At 41.5% G+C, this 23,941-nt stretch overlaps 1 protein-coding gene across 1 annotated transcript; it reads left to right on the forward strand.

Moving 5' to 3' along the window:
* The first annotated feature begins 191 nt into the window (after nucleotides 1-191).
* Nucleotides 192-23,247, forward strand: nat8l (N-acetyltransferase 8-like). Its single transcript, XM_044021746.1, has 3 exons — nucleotides 192-1,001; nucleotides 3,068-3,232; nucleotides 14,804-23,247. Exons 1-3 carry the CDS (start codon nucleotides 692-694, stop codon nucleotides 15,169-15,171), a joined length of 843 nt encoding a protein of 280 aa, XP_043877681.1. The 5' UTR covers nucleotides 192-691; the 3' UTR covers nucleotides 15,172-23,247.
* Nucleotides 23,248-23,941: the final 694 nt, after the last annotated feature.

Consider the following 23,941-nt stretch of genomic DNA (forward strand, 5'->3'; position numbering starts at 1 on the left):
GCTCCTCTGCTGCTGCACACACTCACCACACCGACTGCACTCAACGCTTTCACGTGTCAATAAAAACGCCTCATAATAATCACCTCTTACAGCCATGCGTTACCAGTGGCCTTTCCTATGTGCGCAACAGCAGCATCATATGTGACGCGTTCATGAAACAGACAATAAAAAAAAGCTGCTTTTGTCCAGAAGCTGCTGCATTTTGACGCAACAGCCTCTGATTTACCTTTGCGCCTTTAGTGCCGCTTCTCGCATCGGCTTTTTACAACCACAGAGTCTCAACAAAGCGAGGGTCTTCCTCATTCTAAGACAAGCATGAAGACAAACCTGATCAGAAACACACACACACACACATGCGCAAACACACACACACTGTCTCTCCCTCCTCCCTCACCAGCTAACGACGTATCACGTCCACCAATCTGTGCCGCGGGAGGACAAACCCCGAACCCCCGAACCCCTGTCTACCCGCCCCGCCTGCTTATAAATACCGCCTGAATCACGCCGGCAGATCTTGGTCGACAGAAACGCTCAGGGTTGCAGCAGAACATCCCTCTTTCGTCTTATCCCCCTTCATCGTCTCTCTGTTTTTTAAGAAAACCTCACACCATCATCATCATCATCATCAACATCACCCATTCTCACGGTTTGCCCCTCTGAACTGTAGTTGTTTTTTTTTACGGCCAGTTGCATGCATTTGTCGTCTCCCAAAATGGTTTGCGAGACTAAAATCGTTGCGGACGAACACGATGCTATACCCGGGACCAAAAAAGAGTCGATGATGTGGAGCTCCGCCGCGTCCGGCGCGGCTCTCAGTCCCGCGGCTGAGGCCAGGGATGTGCTGAGGAAAGATGCGGTTTTTATCCGAGAGTTCGAGTGCGGGGATCAGGAGGAGGTGCGCCGCATCTTTTACGAGGGTATTATGGAGAGGATACCCAACACGGCGTTCAGGGGACTGAAGCAGCAGCCCAAGACCCAGTTTTTGTACGCGTTTCTCACAGGTAAGTGTCTCCTTTACTTTGCATTAGGAAGATTTTTATTTATTCACCAACGTTCCACTTAAAAAAAAAACATTCACATGGAATTCAATCCATTATCTGGAGGCTCCCGGTCACAGTGCAGCCTCTGATGCGCAAAATAATGTGCCGTTATCTGGGAATGTGGTCTAAAAATGCCGCACAGTGTAACGTTTCTCTGCACGACGTGGCCTCTGCCGACGGCGCACACTTCAGGTGGAAAGTGTTGGCCGACACCACGCTGTGCTGTGCGTCCGAACAAAAGGCATGACCACCAGGCACAGGTGCATGGTGCATGTGTGGAACCGGCGAGCCTGCTGGATGCTGCTGTGACGACATGCCGGTGCCGTGCATGACTGAGTCAATGGATGTGAGGATTGGTCCGCAGGGTGCGCGCACGTCTCCCGAAGCACACCCCTTATTACCCCCGCGGCGCGCACACGCGCCGTGCACACACCTCCTCCGCTTCTGCTCAGCAGCCATTGCGCCACAGATGCACTCAACCGATTTGACTTCAAATTACAGCATTTTCATCACACACTAGAATATTTTTTCATTGCACCACCTTTAGCTTTGAGTATGGCATCATTCACTGTTCCCATAAAATTATGCTATCTCACATTTATATCAGTCCCATTGCATAAATGTGTTGCCAATATCTTGTATTTACAAAGGAGTTGAACAAATTTGTCAAAGTCTTCTCCAGCTCATCCCAAAGATTCTCAATGGCATTAAGGTGTTGATCCTGAAGTGACCAATCCATGTGTGAGCCTGATGAATCTTGGCATTGTCATCAAAAAGCAACTGGTTATTTAATATATGTAGGTAACTGACCAACACATAACGCGGCTGAACTCAACCTGACCAACTGAAGAGACCCCAGATCCCACTAATACCCTAACAGGCTGATACGGTGACTAATTACTACGGAAATCTGCATCTTTGCCATGAAAAACAAACAAAAAAACAGGCCACTGTAGTATGTTACAAGTATGTTAGTGCTGCCTCTGCCTCTAATGTCCCCCATTAACTGTGTAAAACAGAGTCCTTTCCCCTCTACATTCCAGCACTGATGCTTCACACCATGCTGGGGTGCTGTGGTGTAAAGTAACTTCTAGGTTTGTGCCTGTCACACACTCGGCAACATGCTCCGCAGCACCCAGCAGCCTGCATGTTTAGTAGTGGGCGACCCCCAGCGTCACATCCCACTAATTACTCCAATATTGCTGGTTTGATGAATTCAACTCATGGAATGTACAAGAGGGTGCTTCCGAAAGTTCTCCGCCCTAATCCAGAAAACACCCACAGATTCTTCTGCCATGATTTCACTCAAATGTGAAACTGACTCTTCAAACATTTGGTGAAAGAAAAGGCTCAGTTATGTGTTTTATTTTTTTGTCTACGGCTGTTAAGAGCCGTCACTATTTCCCAAAATCAAGTTCTAATGAATGTTATCTCACTTTACAACAACTATTTACTCTTCCTATGAATATACTCGGTTTGAATTTGCAGAAATAAAGCAGCCAAATGGACGTTTTAGTCACGTGATTTCTCAACATGCCAACTTCTCCACCTCCCTCAAGAGTAAAACATTTATCTATTTATCTGGTATTTCATTTTTGAATCTTTGGAGTTTCCTTTCAGGTTTTTTTTTTTTTATGTGCTAGTCAGATTTAACTTCACTGCATTTGTCCACCAATAATCACATTTGAATTTTTGGGATGGGAGTCATGCCCCTCTTTTTGGAGGGGTGAGGCCAAGAACCTTTTGAAGCACCCTCATACACTCCACTGAAAGTGTCAAGGTGTGTGATTTGACTGCAGCTATGCTAATGTGCCTTAGAAATGTCATTTTTACCGCCTTGTGTGAAACTAATCCCGATTTCCCCTTAAAGTGTTGATATTGTGTTTTGATGCAACTGTTTCACTTAATGATGCTTTGACAGTATATTGTGCCTGCTCTGTTTCTTCTGGGGTCAAATTCCGCCAAAATCAAACATGTGATTCTCTCTTCTGACAGGTTTCGTTTATTTTTCTTCCATTTCTCCATAGTAATGTGCTTTTTCGTCACCAAATCCGTCACGCTGACGTGCTGTGCGCCCCTCATTCTCATGGGTGCACGCTACTTCTACAGCAGGAAAGTTATCCAGAGTTATCTGGACTGTGCTCTGCACACGGACATGGCTGACATAGAGGCGTATTACATGAAACCCACAGGTAAGACGTGGGAGACACATCTCACCACAGTTGGGTCAGTAATCAATGTATTTTGTTTGGGTTTGATCATTTGGCAATGCTCCACCACCAGTGTTCATTTAAAGTGATAGTTAAAGTTTTTTTTTTTTAATGTATACACACGCCTCCTGCTGGTACAGGTCTGTCATATAAACTAGAGCTTTTAAAGCCGTTTTGTGGGTTTTCGCTCAATAAAACTTTTAAAGAGCAAAAAACACATTTGAACTTACTGAAGGAGGCAGCGATCGGATCGACAACTCCTGTGTGCTGTGATGTAAAATCACTGATTCTCTCTATGGACATTGGTGTGGGAGAGTGAGCAGTTTCCACAGCAGAAAATCTGTCAACCTATATTTTTGAGATATTGCAAGCTAAAGAATGCGTACACCCACCCCCCACCAGACATATTTTCTGTCCGCGTCTGAGGCTGTCTCACTGAAACAGCAGCGCACTTTAACTTCAAAAGGTATCAATCGATAAGTAGAAAAGTTAAGGGCTGTGACTTTGCTGCAGCAGAAACGCTAAAACACGAAGCCTTTGGATCAGGAGATGTAAGGGAGTGTGACTGACACACTTAAAGCTCTAACGGAGAAGGAGTCTTCAGGCAACTCATCACACATGCACATGATGTTTCTGCATTCCCTCTCTTCCATCCTTTTTTCTCACCACTCCTCCTCCACACATCTCCTTCTACATTCCTTCCCCCTCCTGCTTCCTCTCTGGCCACAGGACTGGAGGTGGGGGTGCATCTCAGAGCAATTGATCTTGTGGAGGAAAACTGCTGATGCACTTTCTGCAGCAAACACAGAATTGGCAAGGCTCATTTCCTCCACTAAAACCTCTTATTGAACAAAGCGTATTTTTACTCAAGAGTTTCAATTTCATTTGGATGTTTTTGATGATAACACACATCACATTTGTTATACATTCCCTTTGTCCTAACTTACAGGACATCCTCTTTTAACCCAAACCACATGGCCAGTATAGAAAGCAGGGGTTAGTTAAACCAGTCAATTGCCCCCCATTGTGTCATTCTCTCTGACACTGTGCCCTCTGGCCTGATAATCCACTGCATACACAACTGCAATTTAGCATTCCTATTATTGCTGCATGGCTGTGATGGTTTAGGGCGGGTCAGGCCCCACCGCTCTTGGACAATGCTAACGATTACCTCCAAGCTGAATGAATGGACCCAAGGGGTGGGGGTGGGGGGGAGGCACCTGGGTTCCAACACAAAATCCGGACTTAGAGGCACGTCTGTTGTGACGGTGTGTGTAATGTGTTATGCGTGAGCACAGTTGCACGTAGCAGCGCATGATTACGTGAGACAATGGCGCTCAGCACTGAGAACTTGCTGCGCTTCAAGCAAGTGGATCCAACATGGATGCCCAAGTTAGACCAGTGAGTGTGTGTTATTGGGCTTGAACGACTAAACATGTGCAATAATTATTAACCATTGTCCAACCAAGTCAGTTAAACATGACAGCAGCCATAATAGTGACAGGTATGTCTAATAAAGGCATGTGTGTATGATGATATGACAAATAAGCTTTTGATTGGTCCCACTACAGCAGGAAATGTAAGAAATATTGAAAAATGTTAAGCTAATATATACAAAGTAAACAGACTTTATATGTCTGGGTCACTAAACGAAAATGTCTTCCTGCAACGCGGCAAAATACGGCATCAGGTGAAAGACAATCAATTCAGTAAAGAAAAAGAAAGAGTCCACATATGCTTAAAAAAAGTGAATTGAACAAACTCAAATAAGTGAATACTGACCACAGACTGCTTGGGACAAATGAACTAACTGACCAACTGGAGCCACACACACACACACACACACACGCCGCAAATACACCGATCAATACTCTTATCTCCTGTGTGTGTGTGTGTGTGATGAGATCACTTACTCTGCTGCCACTTAAGGCCAGCTGTCACCTTTTTCTTCACGCCACAATAAAATGTGTGTGTGTGTGAAGGTGGAGGGGTTGTAAAGCAAACTCAGGGAAACAATGGTTGGGAGTATAAATGTGTATGGACGAGCGAAAACTAAGACAAGTCTAATACACACAGTACATTTTCAAATCAATCAAAGAACTATATTTAACATCTCAACCCAAATTCAGTCATCATATGAAGCCATACAGCATTTGCTGTCATAAATGACCAATAATGAATCAACCTGGTAATCAATATTTCACCATACACTATAGCTGTGTCCTCGTTGGCTTCTTCAAATGAGGCTGACGGTTTGCCTTCACCAGATATTTTTAAAAATATCAGATTTTTACAATGTTTTGTCTAATTAGGGGTAAAAACCAGCAGTCAGGCTTTGAGGGGCGGGAGAAACGAAGGGGGAATTGGTGACTTATGCTGTGTTTCTATCATAGTACAGTTGAGCTTCTTACAGTACGCTGCGGTTTGGAACGGAAAAGCCCTGGATCAGACTTGTGTATTGACACAAGAGTACCTTTACTTGGTAGGCGGGGTGTGTGCTGGGCCCAATGGCCACGTCAGGGAGATACGTAGCCCAACACACGGCGATTCTGAACGTGACACAACAGACACCAATAACACAGCAGACAACAATTGAGGACATCCAGCAGCTTGTTTCTTCTTACTTGGTTTGCGGCCATTTGCCTCAAGCTTAGTACGAGAAGAGATTGCCGGCGTTTCTGTCGCCCAATCAGCTGACTGTGGTGGGTGGGGCTAGACTGTCTAATTTCTCAGAGCGCCTGACTGTCTTCTCCTCTGTCGGTTGCACACTTGCAAGGATACAGAACTAAGACAGAGCTTGTGTTTGCTTATAAAAACCACTGGAACTGAAAGCTGATTAAACACATAGGTAAGAAAATGTTTCCCTTCAGGTTTAAGCAGTATCAGTTTAAACCATATCACCTCCTTTGAATTTGCTCAATCACTTTAGGTCACTGTGAGGCGGTGAAAAAGTGAAGGTAATATAATGAGGCCGACACTAGACACGGAGTGAAACCCTCCCTAGGCTAAATCTGATACCCACTCAGTCATACTGGTGGTTCAGAGCAGCATCATTACCATTGCAGGGTCTCATCCAGGCAGGAGACATGATAATACCGGCCGGTCAGTCTCAGTGTAGCTCTGTATTATGTGTGTGGGATGAGTTTGAGCTTGAGAGGAGCAGCTTCCCTCCAGTGGTACTGTGCTTATTTTAGCTCTGATCGACAGAAAGAGGCAGAGAGAGACTGGGACAGAAGTGGGAAAAACGTGCAAAGGGGGGAGGGCTACGTAGAGAATGGGGGCACTACAAAGCATGTGATGGTGTGCTCCTCAATGACATAAGATACAGTAAATGTTCTGTGTTTGTGAGACAGAGAAATACAGCGTATGCTGATGAGCACACAGACAAAGGGTTCATTTAGGTAGATTTCAGAGCTGTCAGCTGAAGCACCCAAGATTAACAAGCCGTTCCTCCATCTATCCTCCCCTCCCTTTATCCCGGCTTCTTGTCGAACAAAGGCATTTTTTTTTCTACCCTACCTGTCCCCCTCCTCCTCCTCCTCTTTCTGTCTCATCAGTGCAGCGGCCAACTGGGTTATCCATCATCCTGACACAGTGGAAGTGATGCTTCCGCCCAGCTAAGGAAACACATGCAAAAACACAGAGCAAAGGAGTAACTGGCAGATCATAGTACACATTTACAAATAGTGCAATTCACAGTAAACTTGAATACATCAACGAAACAGCAAGACAAGTCGTTCATGACGATGCATAATGATGAATGAAAAAAGCTCTATACTTGTTTTCAGCTTCTGACGTGTGGCAATTTGCTGCTTTTATCACCGTAACTTAAACATCCATCAGACATCATGTTGAAATCTTTAACTCTTTTTCATTGTTTACTGAATGAAAAACATTTATTAGTAGCGCTGTCCCAGTTTTATTGTGTATAACTGAAGCCGTCAGTGTCCAGTGTGTGACATTTAGAATCCTTGGCAGAAACCTTGTTTGTTTAATTGCGGTGTGTGTGTGTATAATCACTGTAAAATCATTTGGTTTTCATAGCCTTAAAATAAGTCTTTTATAAATACTTTACAGTCTTCGTCTTACGCCACCATGTTTCTACAGCGGCCTATACACTGTAGAGCAGAGGTCTCAAACCTCGTGGCCCACCACTCAACATCAATAATACTAGTTATTTCTATAGTCGTTTCATAGCCGCACAAATGCTTTTATTTTGAAATTCTGTGAAATATCACAAAAATGAGTATAATTTTAAACTCATATCACCCACCACCACTGAACACTTTTTTTTTTCACTTGACCAGACTAGATGCTCAGTGGCCCCCAGGACATTTGAGTTTGAGACCCCTGCTGTAGAGTGTACGTTTCTGGAAGAAGAGCAAAGTTTTTTCTGGTATATGAAGGCCACCGTAGTTCCATCTGTTACAGTCTACAGTCTCACCATGAGATATCACTAATTCTTACACACTGGACATTCAAAGTACCACGAATGAGCCTAAAAGTACATAGAAACACAGAGGAAAGCAGGACAACGGAGAAGTTCTACAGCTGTCACTCCGTCAGCCATGTAGTTGTTTACATGTTGGTCTGACTGCTGTTCCTCGACAGTACACATAGTGAGAAAGTGGAGCCTTCACAAGTCCATTTCCTCTCCGAGCTTGTGAACACGTGCAGTGTTTTAAGGACATAAGAGTCGATCATTAATAATGTATTGAAATCTCACAAGCCTCAGCCTCTGTTTCAACATTCAAATCAATACTGAACAAAGACATTGGGGGAAAAAAAAAAAGAAAAGCTGATGACAAGTGAACAGCAGCTGCACTAACTGCGACACAGTGCATTTTCCACACTACCGTGACTCTCTGGTGAGTGATCACGGGGCTTGATGGTGACAGATAACTGATTTTCAAGCCTATTATTGATAGGTCGGTGATTAGTTGTGTGGTGTATAGATCTGAGGCGATTTCATTTGCAACATACAGTTGAGCTTGTCCCTCCCTAATAGCCTTTGAGCCTAGAGGTCGACCAATATGGGTTTTTCTGTGGCTGATGCCGATTTTTAGAAATCAGGCAGCCAATTGACGATAACTGACAGTCGCTTTTTTTTGTAACAATCAGTCCATGCTGATTTAAAAAAGAAAATAAAAGAAGTAAAATATTGGCTTGACTAATTGGCCCAACTGATGAATCGGTCTACCTCTACATTCCCACTAGTACCCTTTTGAATTAAAAAGACTACAGTCCACACTACTACAGTATTTAAAAGGCAAAAACAGAAAAGTTTTTGACTGCAAAACACTGCAGGCAAAAACGGAGACCTTTGGACCTTTAAATCTATGTAATATTCCTCTGTTCCGTCTCAGTTTCACTTCATCATAAGCCTCATTAGTGCAGAGAAAATCAGCTCCCTGTTTAGACCGGCATGTGTATGACCAGTGTACCTGAATGGTCATGTGATGGAACAGATTTCTTCTGAAACTGGACTGGAAACTTAGCTGCATGGATGTAGCCCGAGGCTCAGGCTGTTGCTATATGTGAGCACTGGCATGCTCACAGTAAAGGGTAGAATGTGTGTAAAATGTGGACAAGTGCTGTAGTAGCTGCGTGTTTGCATACAAACAACATGTGTAGACACGTTGATGGGCAGGAAAGCAGTAAAACCGAGAGTAAAGGGCCAGATAATGAGCTCCTCTTAGCTAATGGAAATGTGATGCGTGAGCCTCTGTAAAGTGTATACATTATAACACACAGGTCAGCGCATCAGTCCACGTTGCATACCGAGTTCACCTTTAAGACTATGTTAATGGCAGAGGCATCGTCAGTGTATCCAAGTAAACATGAATTATTCATTTTTCTGTAACTGCATTGCTGTAAAGCACGTCACCGGCGTTCGCTCTCATTTACCCGCGATAGAGGACGAATCTGCTGATGTGTGGGTTTTTCATGTGACAGGCGAGTTCGATCATAGTCCCAGCATGCACTCTGATCTGAAGAGAGGGTGTGATATAGCTGTATGTACAGTATATGACTGATTAGACCACTTTCTCAGTTCACTGCAACTGGCATCAGCTGCCTGTCTATGTGATTTAAGGCTGCAATTTCTGATTGTTGTTTTTTTTACGATCAATTGATTTTTCAGTTACTTTCTAAATTAAATGATGAGTGGTTTGGTCTATAGAATATCAGAAACATGCTTGGTTTTGTCCACAAACCAAAATAAATTCAAAGTTCAGAAAATGTTCACATTCAAGAAGCTGAAAAATATAAGTAAAATAGCAACATTTATAGATAAAATCAACAAATCATAGGTAAGAAAAATCAATTGGCAATAAAATTAGTTATTGATTAAGACCCTGTTCAGACCTGGTAATCGACAGATCACGCTAAGGTCAGGTTTCTGAACACTCCCAATCACAAAAACCACATTCGGAGGTTATTTCCTGAGCTGCATTTATGCAATCTGTTTCAGGACATATAGTAATGTATATTTGTATATTTGTACACTAATGAGCGCACATATGATGATTTCATTGTAGCAACTGCTACAATATTAAAACTGATTGCCACATGATTTCTCTCCCTAATTAAATCGTTTCACATTCACACTCGTTAAAACATAACTTTAATGTCATGCAATACTATCAGACCTGACTGAGGGAGTGTTATACAGCAGCAGAGCAGGGGGGTGGGTGGGGGCAAGAAGCTTTTATCCTGTCAAAGTGCTGGACGACCAAGTTTTTAAAGCAGTAGAATTCACTTCTTCTTCTATGAATTTTGGGTTTTCAGTCATTCTCTAATCTATGTAGAGTATCCCGGGTGACACACAACTTAACACCGCTATACTAAGAAAGACAGAGAGAGTCGTGTGGAGCTGAGAGACTAAATGAGCAATGTGTAAACTCATGTGACAATGATTTGAATCTCACAAACATGTGTGAGTCATTGAAAAGTTACGCTCGGCAGTTTTAAGGCTGCCCACATATGACAGGATCACGGAGGACAGATGTTAATACCAGGTCTGAGCAGGACCAAAAATAAAACACAAAGCAACTAAGAGGAGAACACAGATAATAGAGTAGAGCTTTCATCCGGACAAACTAACACCTACAGAATGCTCAGGACAGAAGTGAACTGCAGGGCGGTGTCTAGACTGAACGCTTATCAAGTGAATTAGCCCGCTAGGTTTCATCTGGAAGAAAAGAGAATAATCGTGTTAGACGCTACAGCAAGTACGCAGGAGTCCATTTGCAAGTGTTGAAGAATGTGCGCAGGTTTTTTCATACAGGGTTCACGTCACACCATCGGCAAGTATTTAACACTACTTCAGTACTTCGCTGTAGGTGACCGGACTCTCTCATCAGGGTTCTTCAGCTTCTTCAGGACTGAATAAGCCTCTTCAAGCTTAACTCAAGCAAGTCCAGTCACCTACAGCTAACTACTGAAGACGACTATGAGCTGAATGAGTGAGAGGCTTCACGGACATATTTAACACAGGCATATACTTTTAATAAGTTACACAAATTAAATTAAGGAAACAGTAATAAAACTTAGAATCACTTAGGTTATTTCCACAGTACATAGCTCTTTCTTCTGGTTCTCGCCTTAATTTACATTATTTCCCATCATGAGATCTTCAGGACCCCTCCCCCTCTGAAATAATGGTAGATTCTCTGTCCTCCCTCCCCCCCTTCACATTTGTATGCCCCTAGCAGCAATAATGGATCCTTTCAGACTCATCCTTATACTGTTAGCGCAGATGCCTCGCCTCCCTCCTCCTCTGCTCACGCTTTCTTTCACAGAAAACAGATGAATGACTTTGTCTTTGTCCTGCTTCACTCTCTTTTTCTTACTTAGCTTATTCAAAAGACGTGACTGACTTTACTTGTACTCATCGAAAGATGGATAATGCAGTGACTGTAGTACTGGTGTCGGAAGCTTTTTTTCTTCGGCACTGAGCAGCTGGGCTGGAGAACAGCTCAGGAATAGCTGATGGGATGTGAAGGACTGAGCTGCCTCTTGTTTATTAAGTGAGATCTAAAGTAGCGGATTGAGGCAGAAGAAAGATATGAAATAAGTCAGAAAATTGGCTGGATGCAAAGATACCGACATCCCAAAATCTTTAGCAGCAATAGGTAAAGATGGAGATCTTTGTCACTTGTATTTCAACACACTCTTCAACTAGTCTTTTTAATTTTGCAGCTTTAACTTTTGACTTTGTGATGCAATAATTAATCAACAAATGACAGACAGCTGGAGCCATCACCAAAATATATGATATATGGAATAAATTTTAAATTTAAAACAAAGTTCCGATTTCAGTCCCTTAAATTTAAGAACTTGTGGCAAATATAGCGAAACAAAAAGACCCCGCCCCGTAAAAATACTAACTACATACTACATACTAACACAATGATTCAACTATCCTAAAGTTATTGTTTCTCAAGTTATGATTTATTTGAATGAAAACTGAGTTAAGGAGCTCTGAGAAGCTGGTTCTTCATCGTCATGCTAACATACTTGCAGCAATCATCTCAAACCAATGTAATCCTCCTTAAAGCTCCCCTCTTTCATTTTCATTCTTTCTCTTTTTCTCATACTTATTCCCACTGGTTTAGGCCAGTGGGATTGTGCATCTGCGAGTTGGCATTCATGCAGGTTTATATGGGATTTGGCTCCAAGTGGCATGAGTGGGAACTCAAGACTTGGGTAAAAACTCAAACTTCTTCTTCACTTTTGGCAGTGAAGCAAATTCCTGGGTAATTTCTACACCCCTTTTTTAGCAGGATGGAAAAAAAACAAACCCTGGGTATTCCTGCTAATTTTAGTGTAAAAGAGGCTTCAGTGTCTCTTAAGTGCTTATCTCCCTCAGTAGCACAGCTCTCACAAGTAATAAAGACAGCTCACTACAGATCAGTAGTATCACTGTCAGATGCAGCAGATGTGAAATTACATTAGGACGCTTTGACAAGAAAAGCAGATCAGAGGGAGATAACATACTGTATTTTAGTGTGGGTCATTGTTGAGTAAGCTTTTTGAGACATGGTGTTAAGTAATGCACAGTCTGATGAGCAGATAGGCAGCGGGTGGTTGGCATGCATTCTTTCCTGTGCTGCCCTCATTCCTGGCACAGGCACAGTTCAGACAGATGGTCAGGAGGGCTTTGTGGAAGAGTGCCCCCTCCCAGCTTTAACACACACACACACTAGTGTAATAAGGCCAGCAGAGCACCACATGACTTGACACTGCAGCTTTGACCTCTATCTATATTGAAACGTCATTCCATAGATATAGTGGATGCTGCGATTTGCACAGACGATCGCTCATAACATCGAACAAAAAACAAATAAGACAAGCCCTGTTTATGTGCGAGGCATACCTTATGGTCAGCGTGTAGTCTGCGTCAATATGCTCTGAAACTGAAAGTGAAACTGAAGCACATCACACGCATCAGATACAATAGACTAGTAAAAGAGATGTGTGACAGATGTGGGAAGTCTCTTAGTCTCAATGTTTGATACAGCTTACATGTGACTTCTTCCCTATGCTTTTTTAATTATGCCATAAAAAAGTCTTTATCTCTTTTCAAAACATTAATCACCTCTGTGATCTATAGACCTGCTATAAAGATAGCCCCCCCGCGCCCCTCCCACATAAATTAAGTTTGTGAGCTCAGATGTGCACGAAAAAAGTGCTGTGACAAATTCTGGAGCTTCTAAAGTCCCGGGCGATTATCATGTACAGTACATTCTCGAGCATTTATATAAACCATGCTTCAGAGAGTGACCGAGAAGTGCCCGGGACACATCACCCCAACAATGGGTTGTTGGGCAGCCTGCCTTTTTGGCTTTGTCAGGAGCCCTGGCGACAGTGGAACGGCAGATTTATCATGGTAAATCAGTGGTGGTATCCATCGACAAGAGAGGGAGAACTGTGATTGGCCGTTTGAAGACTTGCAAATAAGAGGGCACACTCCAAAGAGCTTATAATATGAACCCTCTTTCATGAAGGGATGTTTTTTCATTTCCTCTGTCTAAGGTTTTGCACAGGTAGTGCATTTACAATTTCAAGGAGCTACTACATGAATTCCTGCCCCCAAACAGATTAGTGAAACACTGAGAAGGCAGTAAGTCTGTCGGGTTTCCCTGTTGCTGCATCTTACATTATGAGAGTTGCTGATTCTGTAACAGGAGCTTAATTCAGGTCTCAAGGGGCACAAAAAAACCGCTTAACATGCTGGGAATCCTGTTTGTTTTTAAAATGTATGTGTTTATGAGAGAGAGACTCAGCAGAAATAAAGAGGATAACAAGTTATGTGTCAAGGCAAAGAATTGGGATCTACATGCAGCTCAGCCTCTGCCCATCACAGAATAGTCACATTTACTTCATCTATAACAAAACAGATGGCACTGTGGTACAACTACTGTCAACATACAGTTGTGTACCAGCAACAGAACAATAAAAGGACAGTTTGCCTTGAAAGATTATGACAAGTACAGTGATTTTAGCTAAGGCTATGCACCTAAATGCAATTTATTTAAATGTATTATCTTGATGTACTTGACCAATTGTCTCGCAGCTAATGAAGTTCAAGTCTAATGACACAGCCAACAAAAGAAAACTACTACTTGACTACTTGATAATAAATACTCTATTATTTGTGTTTCTGTACTCTGGTGGAAGAGCATTGTCTGTTGACATTTTTATTTGTACTGTTCTAACTGTGTTTGTATGTCCAAATATGTGTGAGTGTTTCATTTCTCCTGATTGTCTGGTGTATTAACCCTGGGATACGAGCTGTTGTAAAATGCCAATCTTTTGACCCTGTCCTTTTCATTTGACAAAATAAGATTCAAATGTATGTCACACAATCATGAAAAGTTGAAGAAAAATGTATAAATGTATTCTATTTCTCTGGTCTCTGAGATCAATGAGCCTGTTCCATCACACCTGCACTTTTAATCGGGAGCGTCTGACTGGCTAATGCCATTAGGCACCAGTTAGTCACTGGTCTCACCTTGTTTGAGCTTACTGTTTGACATGCTACAACATGCTGCTAATAGAAACACAGAAAGTATATGAATTAAATTACAAAGTGTACATTGGAACAGCTACTTAATAATACAGTAATTAAATAGTAAGTATAGATCAGTTAACCCTAAAATAACTGGCTTGTCAAAATAGCAGCAGCCAATTTAGAATGACATTGAAGAAAATTCTGGAAATGTTAGCTTAGCACAAAAAATGGAAACAGCTAGCCTTTGCCACCCCGTTTGTACCATTAAAGTTCACAAATAGACACATTGGAAGTTTCAATTTAAACAAATACTACGATTTCTACTCCTATTCTTACTCTTAATAGTGATTATTATTGAGTTTGATTTTGTTACCCATGAACAGAGCCACATTAGTGGTTTCAATTCGTTATGCTAAGCTAACTAAACATTATTTCATGTCACTATAAAAGATGAGATTGGTCTAGTTTAACATCCCAAATGATGAAATAATATTGATACTAATTTCATCAAACATCTCATCTCTTGTGTCTGTCAGGTTCCTGTTTCTGGGTGGCAGTGCTTGACGGACGCGTTGTGGGCATTGTGGCAGCGCAGGGCCGCGAGGATGACAACACGGTTGAGCTGCGGCGCATGTCGGTGGATTCTCACTACCGCGGCAAAGGCATCGCAAAAGCCCTGGGCCGCCGCGTTCTGGAGTTTGCGGTGCGCAACAACTATGCGGCTGTTGTCCTTGGTACGACGGCTGTCAAGATGGCTGCCCACAAGCTGTACGAGTCACTAGGCTTCCGGCGAATGGGCCAGAGTGACGACTACACGCTTCCCGGGATGAGCCGCACGCCTCTGGAGAGGCTCTTCTTCCAGATCCGCTACAGCCGCTACCGCTTGCAGCTCCGTGAGGAGTGAGAGGTGACAGAGAGAGGGAGAGAAAGAGATGGAGAGAGGGAGATGGAGAGAGAGAGGGACAGAGAGAGAGAGAGAGAGAGAGAGAGCAATGACCCTCCTTCACCCGAGAGCCCTGACCACATCCTCTCTTCTGACAGCTTTTATTTATTTTGTGTCGTTAGAGACAACTTCAAGTACAAATTAATACTTCTGCTATTTCATCTTTAAAGTCACTAACGTTTTTATTACTATTATGCTTTTGTTGCTGTTGTTTTTGTATTATACTTTTACATTTTAAATAAGAGGTGGTTTCTTTCCTTCTAACTTATCAATCAATTTTTTTTTGTACTTGAACACCTCCCTTTTTGTTCTGGGATTTAAAAAAAATGGCATTCACAGAAGACTAAATGGCATCCCAACTAGGCACCCTCCTTGGCCCCTTTGGTTTTAAACCCATGTGACTAAGATCAATACTCCCTTTCATGACTATTCCACAGTTCCACTCTATGCTTACACACACATGTTTGCTCTAGATTCACACTCAGTTCTGGTCTCATTAGAGCTGTGGAGAGGGTCTCTGATAGGTTGGAGTGACAGGAGGGTGGTGCTTTCTCGCCACAGCATCCCCCTGACAGATTCCAAGATACGATATAGCTGCACATCGGAGTTTATGTATGTGTGTGTCACTATTGGGAGTGTGTGACTGTGTATGTGTGTATTTGACGAGGACATGGTTAGACATTACTCCATGCCTCAACAGTTGACGATGAATTAAGCTGTTTTTATTTGGCGTGAACAGATGCGCACGTTTCTTTCTATCAAGTCACGTATTATCTAACTAACATTACTACTTTCTACAAGTGCTTATAAATTGTTTACGGATTGAATCAAGATGAATCCTAACATTTTGAATATGTTTACTATTTGACTGATAATTAGTAATTTTATAACTTTTAACACATATTACCACATTGTAATATGCAAATTTTCACATAGTAGCTGAAGTCTACACACCACATACTTGATCCAGGTTATAACTTGGATATGAAAGGACAACAGGCAATACTTGCAATCCCACAGTTTCAGCATCCCAAAACTGAGCACAAATAGCAAAACGTTATTGAAACAAATATACTGGCATTAGCATTCCACCTCCTCCATTCACTCATGTAGAGTTGAAAAACTGATGTAGCGAACTGAGCATCACATTTTCTCCCATAGCACCTCTCTCCATCTCCATCCTTCAAACATACAGTAGAACCAGCAGTAGATTCAACCATCCATGACTCTGAGCCTAAGTTGTGTCATGAAATTGTTTGTAAAAAGAAAAATATAAAGTAAAATACAAAAAAACACAAAAGAAGAAAAAAGAGAAAAAAAAAACAAAAAAAACCAGAATACAAATGTAATCCTCATGAAGTCCGCACTGACCCTCCTCACCTTTCCACCCTTTCCCTCCAAACTCCCCCAACCCCCCATTCATGGCTCTGTCTGCAACCCTGGGCCAGACCCCACACCTTCAATTTGAACCCCACACACCCTCTGCCAACCTTTGACCTTTCCTGCCCCTGGGCCTGACCCATTCCTCCATCACCTCTGCATGCGCCTCAGAGCCTTGCTGCACTGCTTTTACTCCATTTGAAGCTTGTTGGACGAACCCTAAACCCCGCCCCTTACTACTCTGATGTCATCTGGGCAGTACGATGCTGCCTCTGCAAATTCAGATTAGTGCCCTGATGCATGTGTGGTTATATGCGTGTAGGAGTGTGTGTGTGTGTGTGTGAGACGAGGTCGTGTGTGTTTACAGTTGATGCAGTCTTTAAGGAACACTCACCAACTGCAGCACTGCCTGGATGACATCGTGCCTGTCAGCCAACCAACTGTAGAATGCAAAAAGCAATGCAAGTGTGGCATGCCTCTGTACCCAGTGTGTGTACGGTGCCTGCCCTGGAAAAGTACAGAAAAAAATATTAACTGATATACATATATATATATATATATATATATACCATATATATAAATACAGTACATATAAAAAGAAAATAAGCTTCTTTTTTTTTAAACTGAAACTTTTAAAGAAATGTGTTTCTTTTTTTTGAAAAAAAATTGTACCATTTGCATGAAATGTGTCTTTGAATGCAAATATCACTTTTAGGGGAGAAACCCCTAGCACATGGCATACAGTGGAACCATAGAATTTTTATAATGTTTTTTTTTTATTATCTTAAAGAGCAAGAATCATTTGGAGCCAGCTGACTTATTTGTGAAATTATATCCCATTTTAAAACGTTTGCTAAATTGGAAAACAGGCCTTTTCTGATATATCAATCACTGGCTTGAGGACAATTGCTGGAAATCGTCACAGTATTTCTAATGTTTAAGCAGCTTGCAGAAAGAGAATAACCTCCATGGATATTTAGTGAATGAAGCAAAAGAACATAAAATAAATTAATATGTAAAATAAAATAATGTAGTTCAGTATGAAAACAAGGTGAAGGTGATTTCTTGTCATAGGCAGATAAAGGAAACACAGCCGTGGAAGGTCAAATGATGAGACTTCGCTCCAAGTGTCACAGGGAATTTGACATTTAATTTGCCTCATTATTTTTTAAATAGCAACGTACATGAAGAAAACAGTAGCTACCTGTTGCTCATTTATGTCAGCTGCCATGATACTAAGGCTTATTTCCATCCCTTTACTTTTTCAAGCCACTGGAATCAGACACATCGACAAGAGCTTTTGCAAATGATAACACTTTAAAGTTAAGATTTCCCTCTGAACTTCTACAAACAAACAAAAGGCACAAATGCACTGAAAGCATGTAAAAACACATTTGTTGATGTTTTCATTGGGATGGCCCACACTACCTTGATGCCGCTGCTTTGAACATGGCACTGTTCCGACATGGTATAAATATCCTTCCTGACTGATCCACGCTACGAAAGCTGAGAATGGCCATTGTCACAAAAAAATCCTTCTTCACTCTGTCATCTCGAGATTACGGAATAATCGCCCTCTCGTTTTCTTGTGATAACGGGATAGGAAAAGATAAAAGCTTGTTGGCTCTGACACCTGCAGCTTATCAGAGCATCAGGTTGTACTTTAGCAAGGGTTTAAACACAGGCAGAAATCAGAAGTGTTGGGTCTTATCATGAGACAACCAAATACATTATCTTCTTATCCCAAGATAATGCATTCATTTATCTCATTATCACAAGATAACTGTTATCCAGAAATTATGAGAAATGATTTCTTAATCTCAAGATAACTGAACGAAATAATATAGTAGTGACCATGGCTGCTCTCGGCATTCGTACCAATCAGCTTGTTAAAGATAAAACTGAAAGTTCCCAACCTGTCCTGTATGTGGCCTCAGATCACTTCTGAATGTGATTGGAGGACACGTGTGATGGATAAACTGATATCCTCTAACCTCAAGTTTTCGTTTATACAGTAATCAGTTCTCATACTTTGATTTCCACCACAATATTAACACTGATCGCACAATGATTTCACACAAACATGTTGATATGTGACAAATCTGTACAGTCAGACTCATATAAAAATGATTTTGTTCTTGTGAACAGATATGAGTGTACGTTTTAATGCCAGGTGAGCACAGTCATACGTGTATGTGTGCTAGTCACACGTGATCTGATCTCTGAGGAGTGATGTTAATACTAGATGCAAGTGGGGCCAGAGAGACCAGAATGTATAATGGTGCAACAGCTACTACTAAACTAAGCAAGACAGTAGAAAACAGGACGCAACCGCTAAACTACAGTGGCATGTCTGCAAACATATTAATCAGACTGAACATATATATTTCAACATTTATTTCCACAACAAAAAAACAGTCAAATGTGATGGCACAAGCCTCAGATTTCATCTGTCAAGCGACTTAATGTCCATTAAAGGTCCATGTTCTTTGTAAGACCTGGTTGAGGTCTGGAGTTAGAGAGAAACGAGTAGGATGGGCTGAGCTTAGGCGGACTGTAAAATGAACTGTAGCCTGGATCTAATGGAAGAATGTGAAGCCTGTTAACGCTGAGCCATTTCTGCTGCTGCCAATGTCAGTGTTTGCCTGGTGAAATTGAAAATGCTCCCTTGTATATATTTTGGGAGAAACTATAATTATCCTTATACTCTGAACAAAGGTGGTATTCAAAACGCCTTTGCCTTGGCCTTATGCACTGGACTCTATTAAGTTTCAATATCTTATGGTCTGCATGGCTTCAGGTGGTTACAAAGGGCAATTTTGAATTGTAAAGCAGAAGTGCACTGACTATACATTTATGTCTGTTTTCATGTGAAAGCTATGCCATACACTGTTAAAGCTGCAGTGTGTAACTTTGAAATATTAACAAATTCCAGTCAAATCATTGACCGATGAGTTCACACAATGCCGATTAAGCCTATCAGCTCCACACGACTCTGTCTCTGTGTTTCTCAGTATAGCATTGTTTTGTTTTCTTGTCCGTGGAGACACAGACAAGAAAAGTGATGTGTTTGGCATCATGAATGATGGAGGGAAGGCGGAAGCGCAACAGCTTCGCTGGTTAAGTGAGACTGCAGTGAACTTTGGGTTAAAGAATACCTGGTTCTCTGAACCATGAGTGAGGTGAAACCAATGTTGTAAGACAATTTTAGGTTAAGGGGTTAACCCCTGTTCTCTGAAGCATGAGTGAGGTAGCGAGATACTGAAACAAATGCTGAAAGAGAACCGTTGGGAGGTGGACCTAGAGTCGTCCTTTCAGAAATCTCTGCAGAGTAATGACACCAGCAGTGTTTTGGGGACAGAAGTTACACACTGGAGCTTTAAGTCTCGCCTCCCATTTGAAAGTGGTATTGCATACTTGATGTTAGAATGTAGTAATCAATTAAACTGTATGCAACTTCAACCAGAGTGTAAAATGAGTTTCAAACCATTCCTCTGAAATGTTCTGCTGATGTACAATCCAAAAACAATCTTACACCTTTCATATTTGGTTTTCTGTGATTTCCTTTTTCTTCAGTAAAAGTGTGCTTTGCTATTGGTTGAGATTTGACAACTGCCACATAAAGGCCTCCTTTATTTCAAAGTGCTTAACCCAAAAATGATCAGCAGGTGGTCTCACTCTGATGGCAGATGCAGAGGCACAAGCTGAGGCTGATAGGCGTTTTACACAGCAGCGATTTAGACATGTTTGTTACAGGTTATATTAACGATGGCTCCGTCCAGTTCTTTAAAGTCGGGACAGTGTGACAGTGAACCAGCACACACCTTGAAACTGAGGGAGTTACTATGATTTTCCTACTGTGACCTGTCAAAGTGGCTGCTGTGCAAAGGGCCCACTGACTTCATCCTTTGGACACATTCAGTTGGGGTAAAATTGAATCTAAAAAAAATTGTTATGGTCTATATTATATTCACTTTGTGTATTGGCAAAGGAGCATGGAACTCATAACTGCACAAATGTAGAGAACTCATGGATGCGTTGTGTTACTTTGATGGTGTGTGTCCATGCTCAATAGCCTGGGGGGAAACTCTCACAGGTATGAATGTAAACTGACTGCATTTATTATTATTATTATAATAATTTTATTATTTTTTTTTTAATCTTTTCTGGTTGCTTCTTTTAACTTTATGGGTAAGAAGAAAAGAGGAAAAAGGGTGAAAAACAAAATCAGTTCTGATTAAACCACTACATTAGAAGTTAGACATTTCTGTGTAATTGTAAATAGCTCTATCTCTGCTATGTCTGATGTATTATTTGCTGCAACCTGTCATCCTTGGTGGTTTTAACCATTCCTGATGGAGTTCATTTTTTTTTTTGTCTCAGAAGATGGCTGTTGTCGCCTGGAATGTTTCACCTAACGAGGAGGGCGAGGGAGGAATGTACCACATTGGCAGTTTTAAAGGGGAGAGGGGTGTGGTGGGGCGGCGTGGGAGGAGGTATTCAGAATCAGGACTCCACAGCATGGACTCCCTCTCTCTCTCTACCTCTGGTGAGGATTTTGCTCCACTGCAGCAAAGTACAAAAGGACTCAACTCTGGACTGAGGCCACAGGTGCCAACAACTCATAAGCACTTGTAGCACAACTGTGTCTTGTTTTGCTAAAACCGTACAGATGGTTTTTTTGTTTTAAATATTTCCTATATGAATATTCTCCTGTAATACTGACTGTATGTATCTTTCACATACATCATATTAAAAACATGTGATGTATGTAATTCATACTTTGAACTGAGGTGGAGATTTCAAAGGTGACAGTAACTGCTGCATTTTTATTACTTGTGTAGCTATATTTTGTTCAACACAACCCTATTTGGTATTATTTGGAACGATCCTGCCCATGTGCCATCTAATTAAGCAATAAATACAAAAAATAGAAATAAAACACTCAAAATAATGACCCACTATGTACGAGGATGTTATTTAAATACACTAAATGCTGCATTAATGTTATATCCCTGATAATGTATCAGTTGGTGGCAGTGATGCCATGGCAGTATTGCAACATTGTCATTCATGACAGGGTGTTTGATTGTTGGTTGTTTCTGTTTTCTGTGTTTTCTTTACAAAGATGTGTTTTTAAAAAACTCAGAGTACACCGGTGTACCTCTGCATATTTGTACAGATGTCAATAGGAAATGACAGGAGGGGGATAATGGATGCTGAAGAATGAGCAGATCAAGCAGACAGGAAGAAAGATGGCATGACTGCACTCTGTTTGCTGCTGTGTCTCTTAACAGAGCTTTCATTTAACCACAAAGACTTCCAATTAACTCGTACCACTGAGACGTGTTCTGCAGCCTTACTGTTGTTACGATTGAAACGAATCAATCAGATCATAATCACAACACACGAACCACGTTGACTTTTCTTACAAGTGAGATTCAAAGTCCTTTTTTCTTTTTGAATCTTCAAGTTAGTAACTGTAAAGTTGTAAAGTATATTTTATTGTAAATAGCATCTGGGGGTCATTTTTACTCCTTTTGTAACAAAAACTGTGGATTTAAAATATATAAAATATATTTTAAGGATATTTACAGCACTAATAAAGAGATTCTACAGTAGTGCAGGTGTCTTAATCTGTACTACCTCACAACAATTCCGTACAGAGTAACAGCAGCAGCTTTCAGAGGCTACAGTTAATGCCATCTTATCCCTGTTTCTGTTCAGAGGCAGCCTTCCCTGTCCTGTCCTGCCTGTCTGCTTGAACTCTCAAGTCGTCAGAGAGAGAGAGAGAGAGATTGAGAGAGAGGAAAAAAAAAACTGCAGCTGCACCAGCTCTGGTCATGAATATCAGTGGCTCTGGTCTGAGTTATCTAGCTGTAGCAAACTGCTGCTGCAGTGCAACAAGACTCTCCCTCTCTCCCTCTCTCTCTCTCCCTGCCCTGTGGCCCTGTCATGGCTGTTGTCTGTTGCCTGGAAACCACAAAGCACAGCAGCAGGGGATTGATATGCAGCCACACTGTGGGGAGGCAGGCAGGTCAACCAGCCCGCCACGATATGGAGGAAGGAAAGATAGATAGATGGATGGTCAGACAAAGGGGGAAGGGAGTTAAACTGCAATGGAGGGAAATTTGTAACTCCAGGGTTGGGGACCTGCGCAGGAAGGAGGGGTGTCTTTAACTAGGGTGAGGAATTTGAGTGAAGAGGCCATTGGTCGTGTAAAGTAGAGCAATGAGTCAACAACACCTGAGGCCCACTGGGTCAAAGAGGTTATGGGAAGAAAGGTGAAAAAGCAGAGAGAAGGAGCACTGAAGAGAGAGGGCTTAAGAAGAAGGAACAAGTCAGAAAGTGAGAGAGGGAACGTAGGTGCTGGTTCAACCGCTCAGCTCTGATCACAGTGAGATTGCACATTCAAACCTGGTTTTCTTTAGGGACTATGAGCCGTCCCCTCCCTTTCTGTCATTCCTTTGGAAGATTGCTGTATTACCACACTGGGATTACTATTATTATTGTGATTATTAACTCTTTCTTTTGTACTGACAACAACTGGAACACTGTATAGATGTAAAGGTGGGGTTTCTTGCATAATGACGATGATTGAAACATGGATGTACATAAACTGTATCAAATTAAAATTGACGATGCATTAAGCTTTTATATTTTGTGACTGTAAACGTTTTTCTACCCAGAGTTAGAGATGATACAAACTGTTCAAGTGACATAGTTATTCAAGCAAAAATGTTGGGGCTCATCATACACGGCTTATACACTCGATACAACTGGTATTGTCCAAGACAAGGAATGAAATGAATAACACTGACGATTTCTGACTCCAAAACGTTTCTTTCTCGTTCATCAGACAAGTTTCAGGAAGAACAACAGCAATAAAACAGATGACTAAAAACTGGTTAAATCCAATGCCATTAAATAAATAAATGGAAAGAAAAGCTCAATAAAATATATATCATGGGGAAAAACATAGTGGACAAAGAATCAAAATTACTTTTTGAAGTCCAGATGGGAAGAGACTATGAAGACTGAAATAACTGATCAGTTAAAAGTAGAAAGATGGCAGATGAACTGGATTTTGTATGGAAAAGAGGAAAATAAGTGTACATGGGTATTTCTACAAAATGTTTTGGAACTGATTGGTGAAGAATACAAATAATATGAACTACAACAGAAGTGTAGTGTAAACATGTGTGTGAGAGAGTGCATACATGTTTTCTCTCTCTCTTGTGGCAGTCATGATGTGAATTGTTTTAATGGCCACTCTGCTCAAAAAAAACATAACAGCTAAATAATTCGTATAAAGATTTTACATGTGATTTAAAGTGGCATAAATGCCAGC

The sequence above is a fragment of the Solea senegalensis genome, linkage group LG3 (genome assembly GCF_019176455.1).
Source record: "Solea senegalensis isolate Sse05_10M linkage group LG3, IFAPA_SoseM_1, whole genome shotgun sequence".
NCBI classification, from domain to species: domain Eukaryota; kingdom Metazoa; phylum Chordata; class Actinopteri; order Pleuronectiformes; family Soleidae; genus Solea; species Solea senegalensis.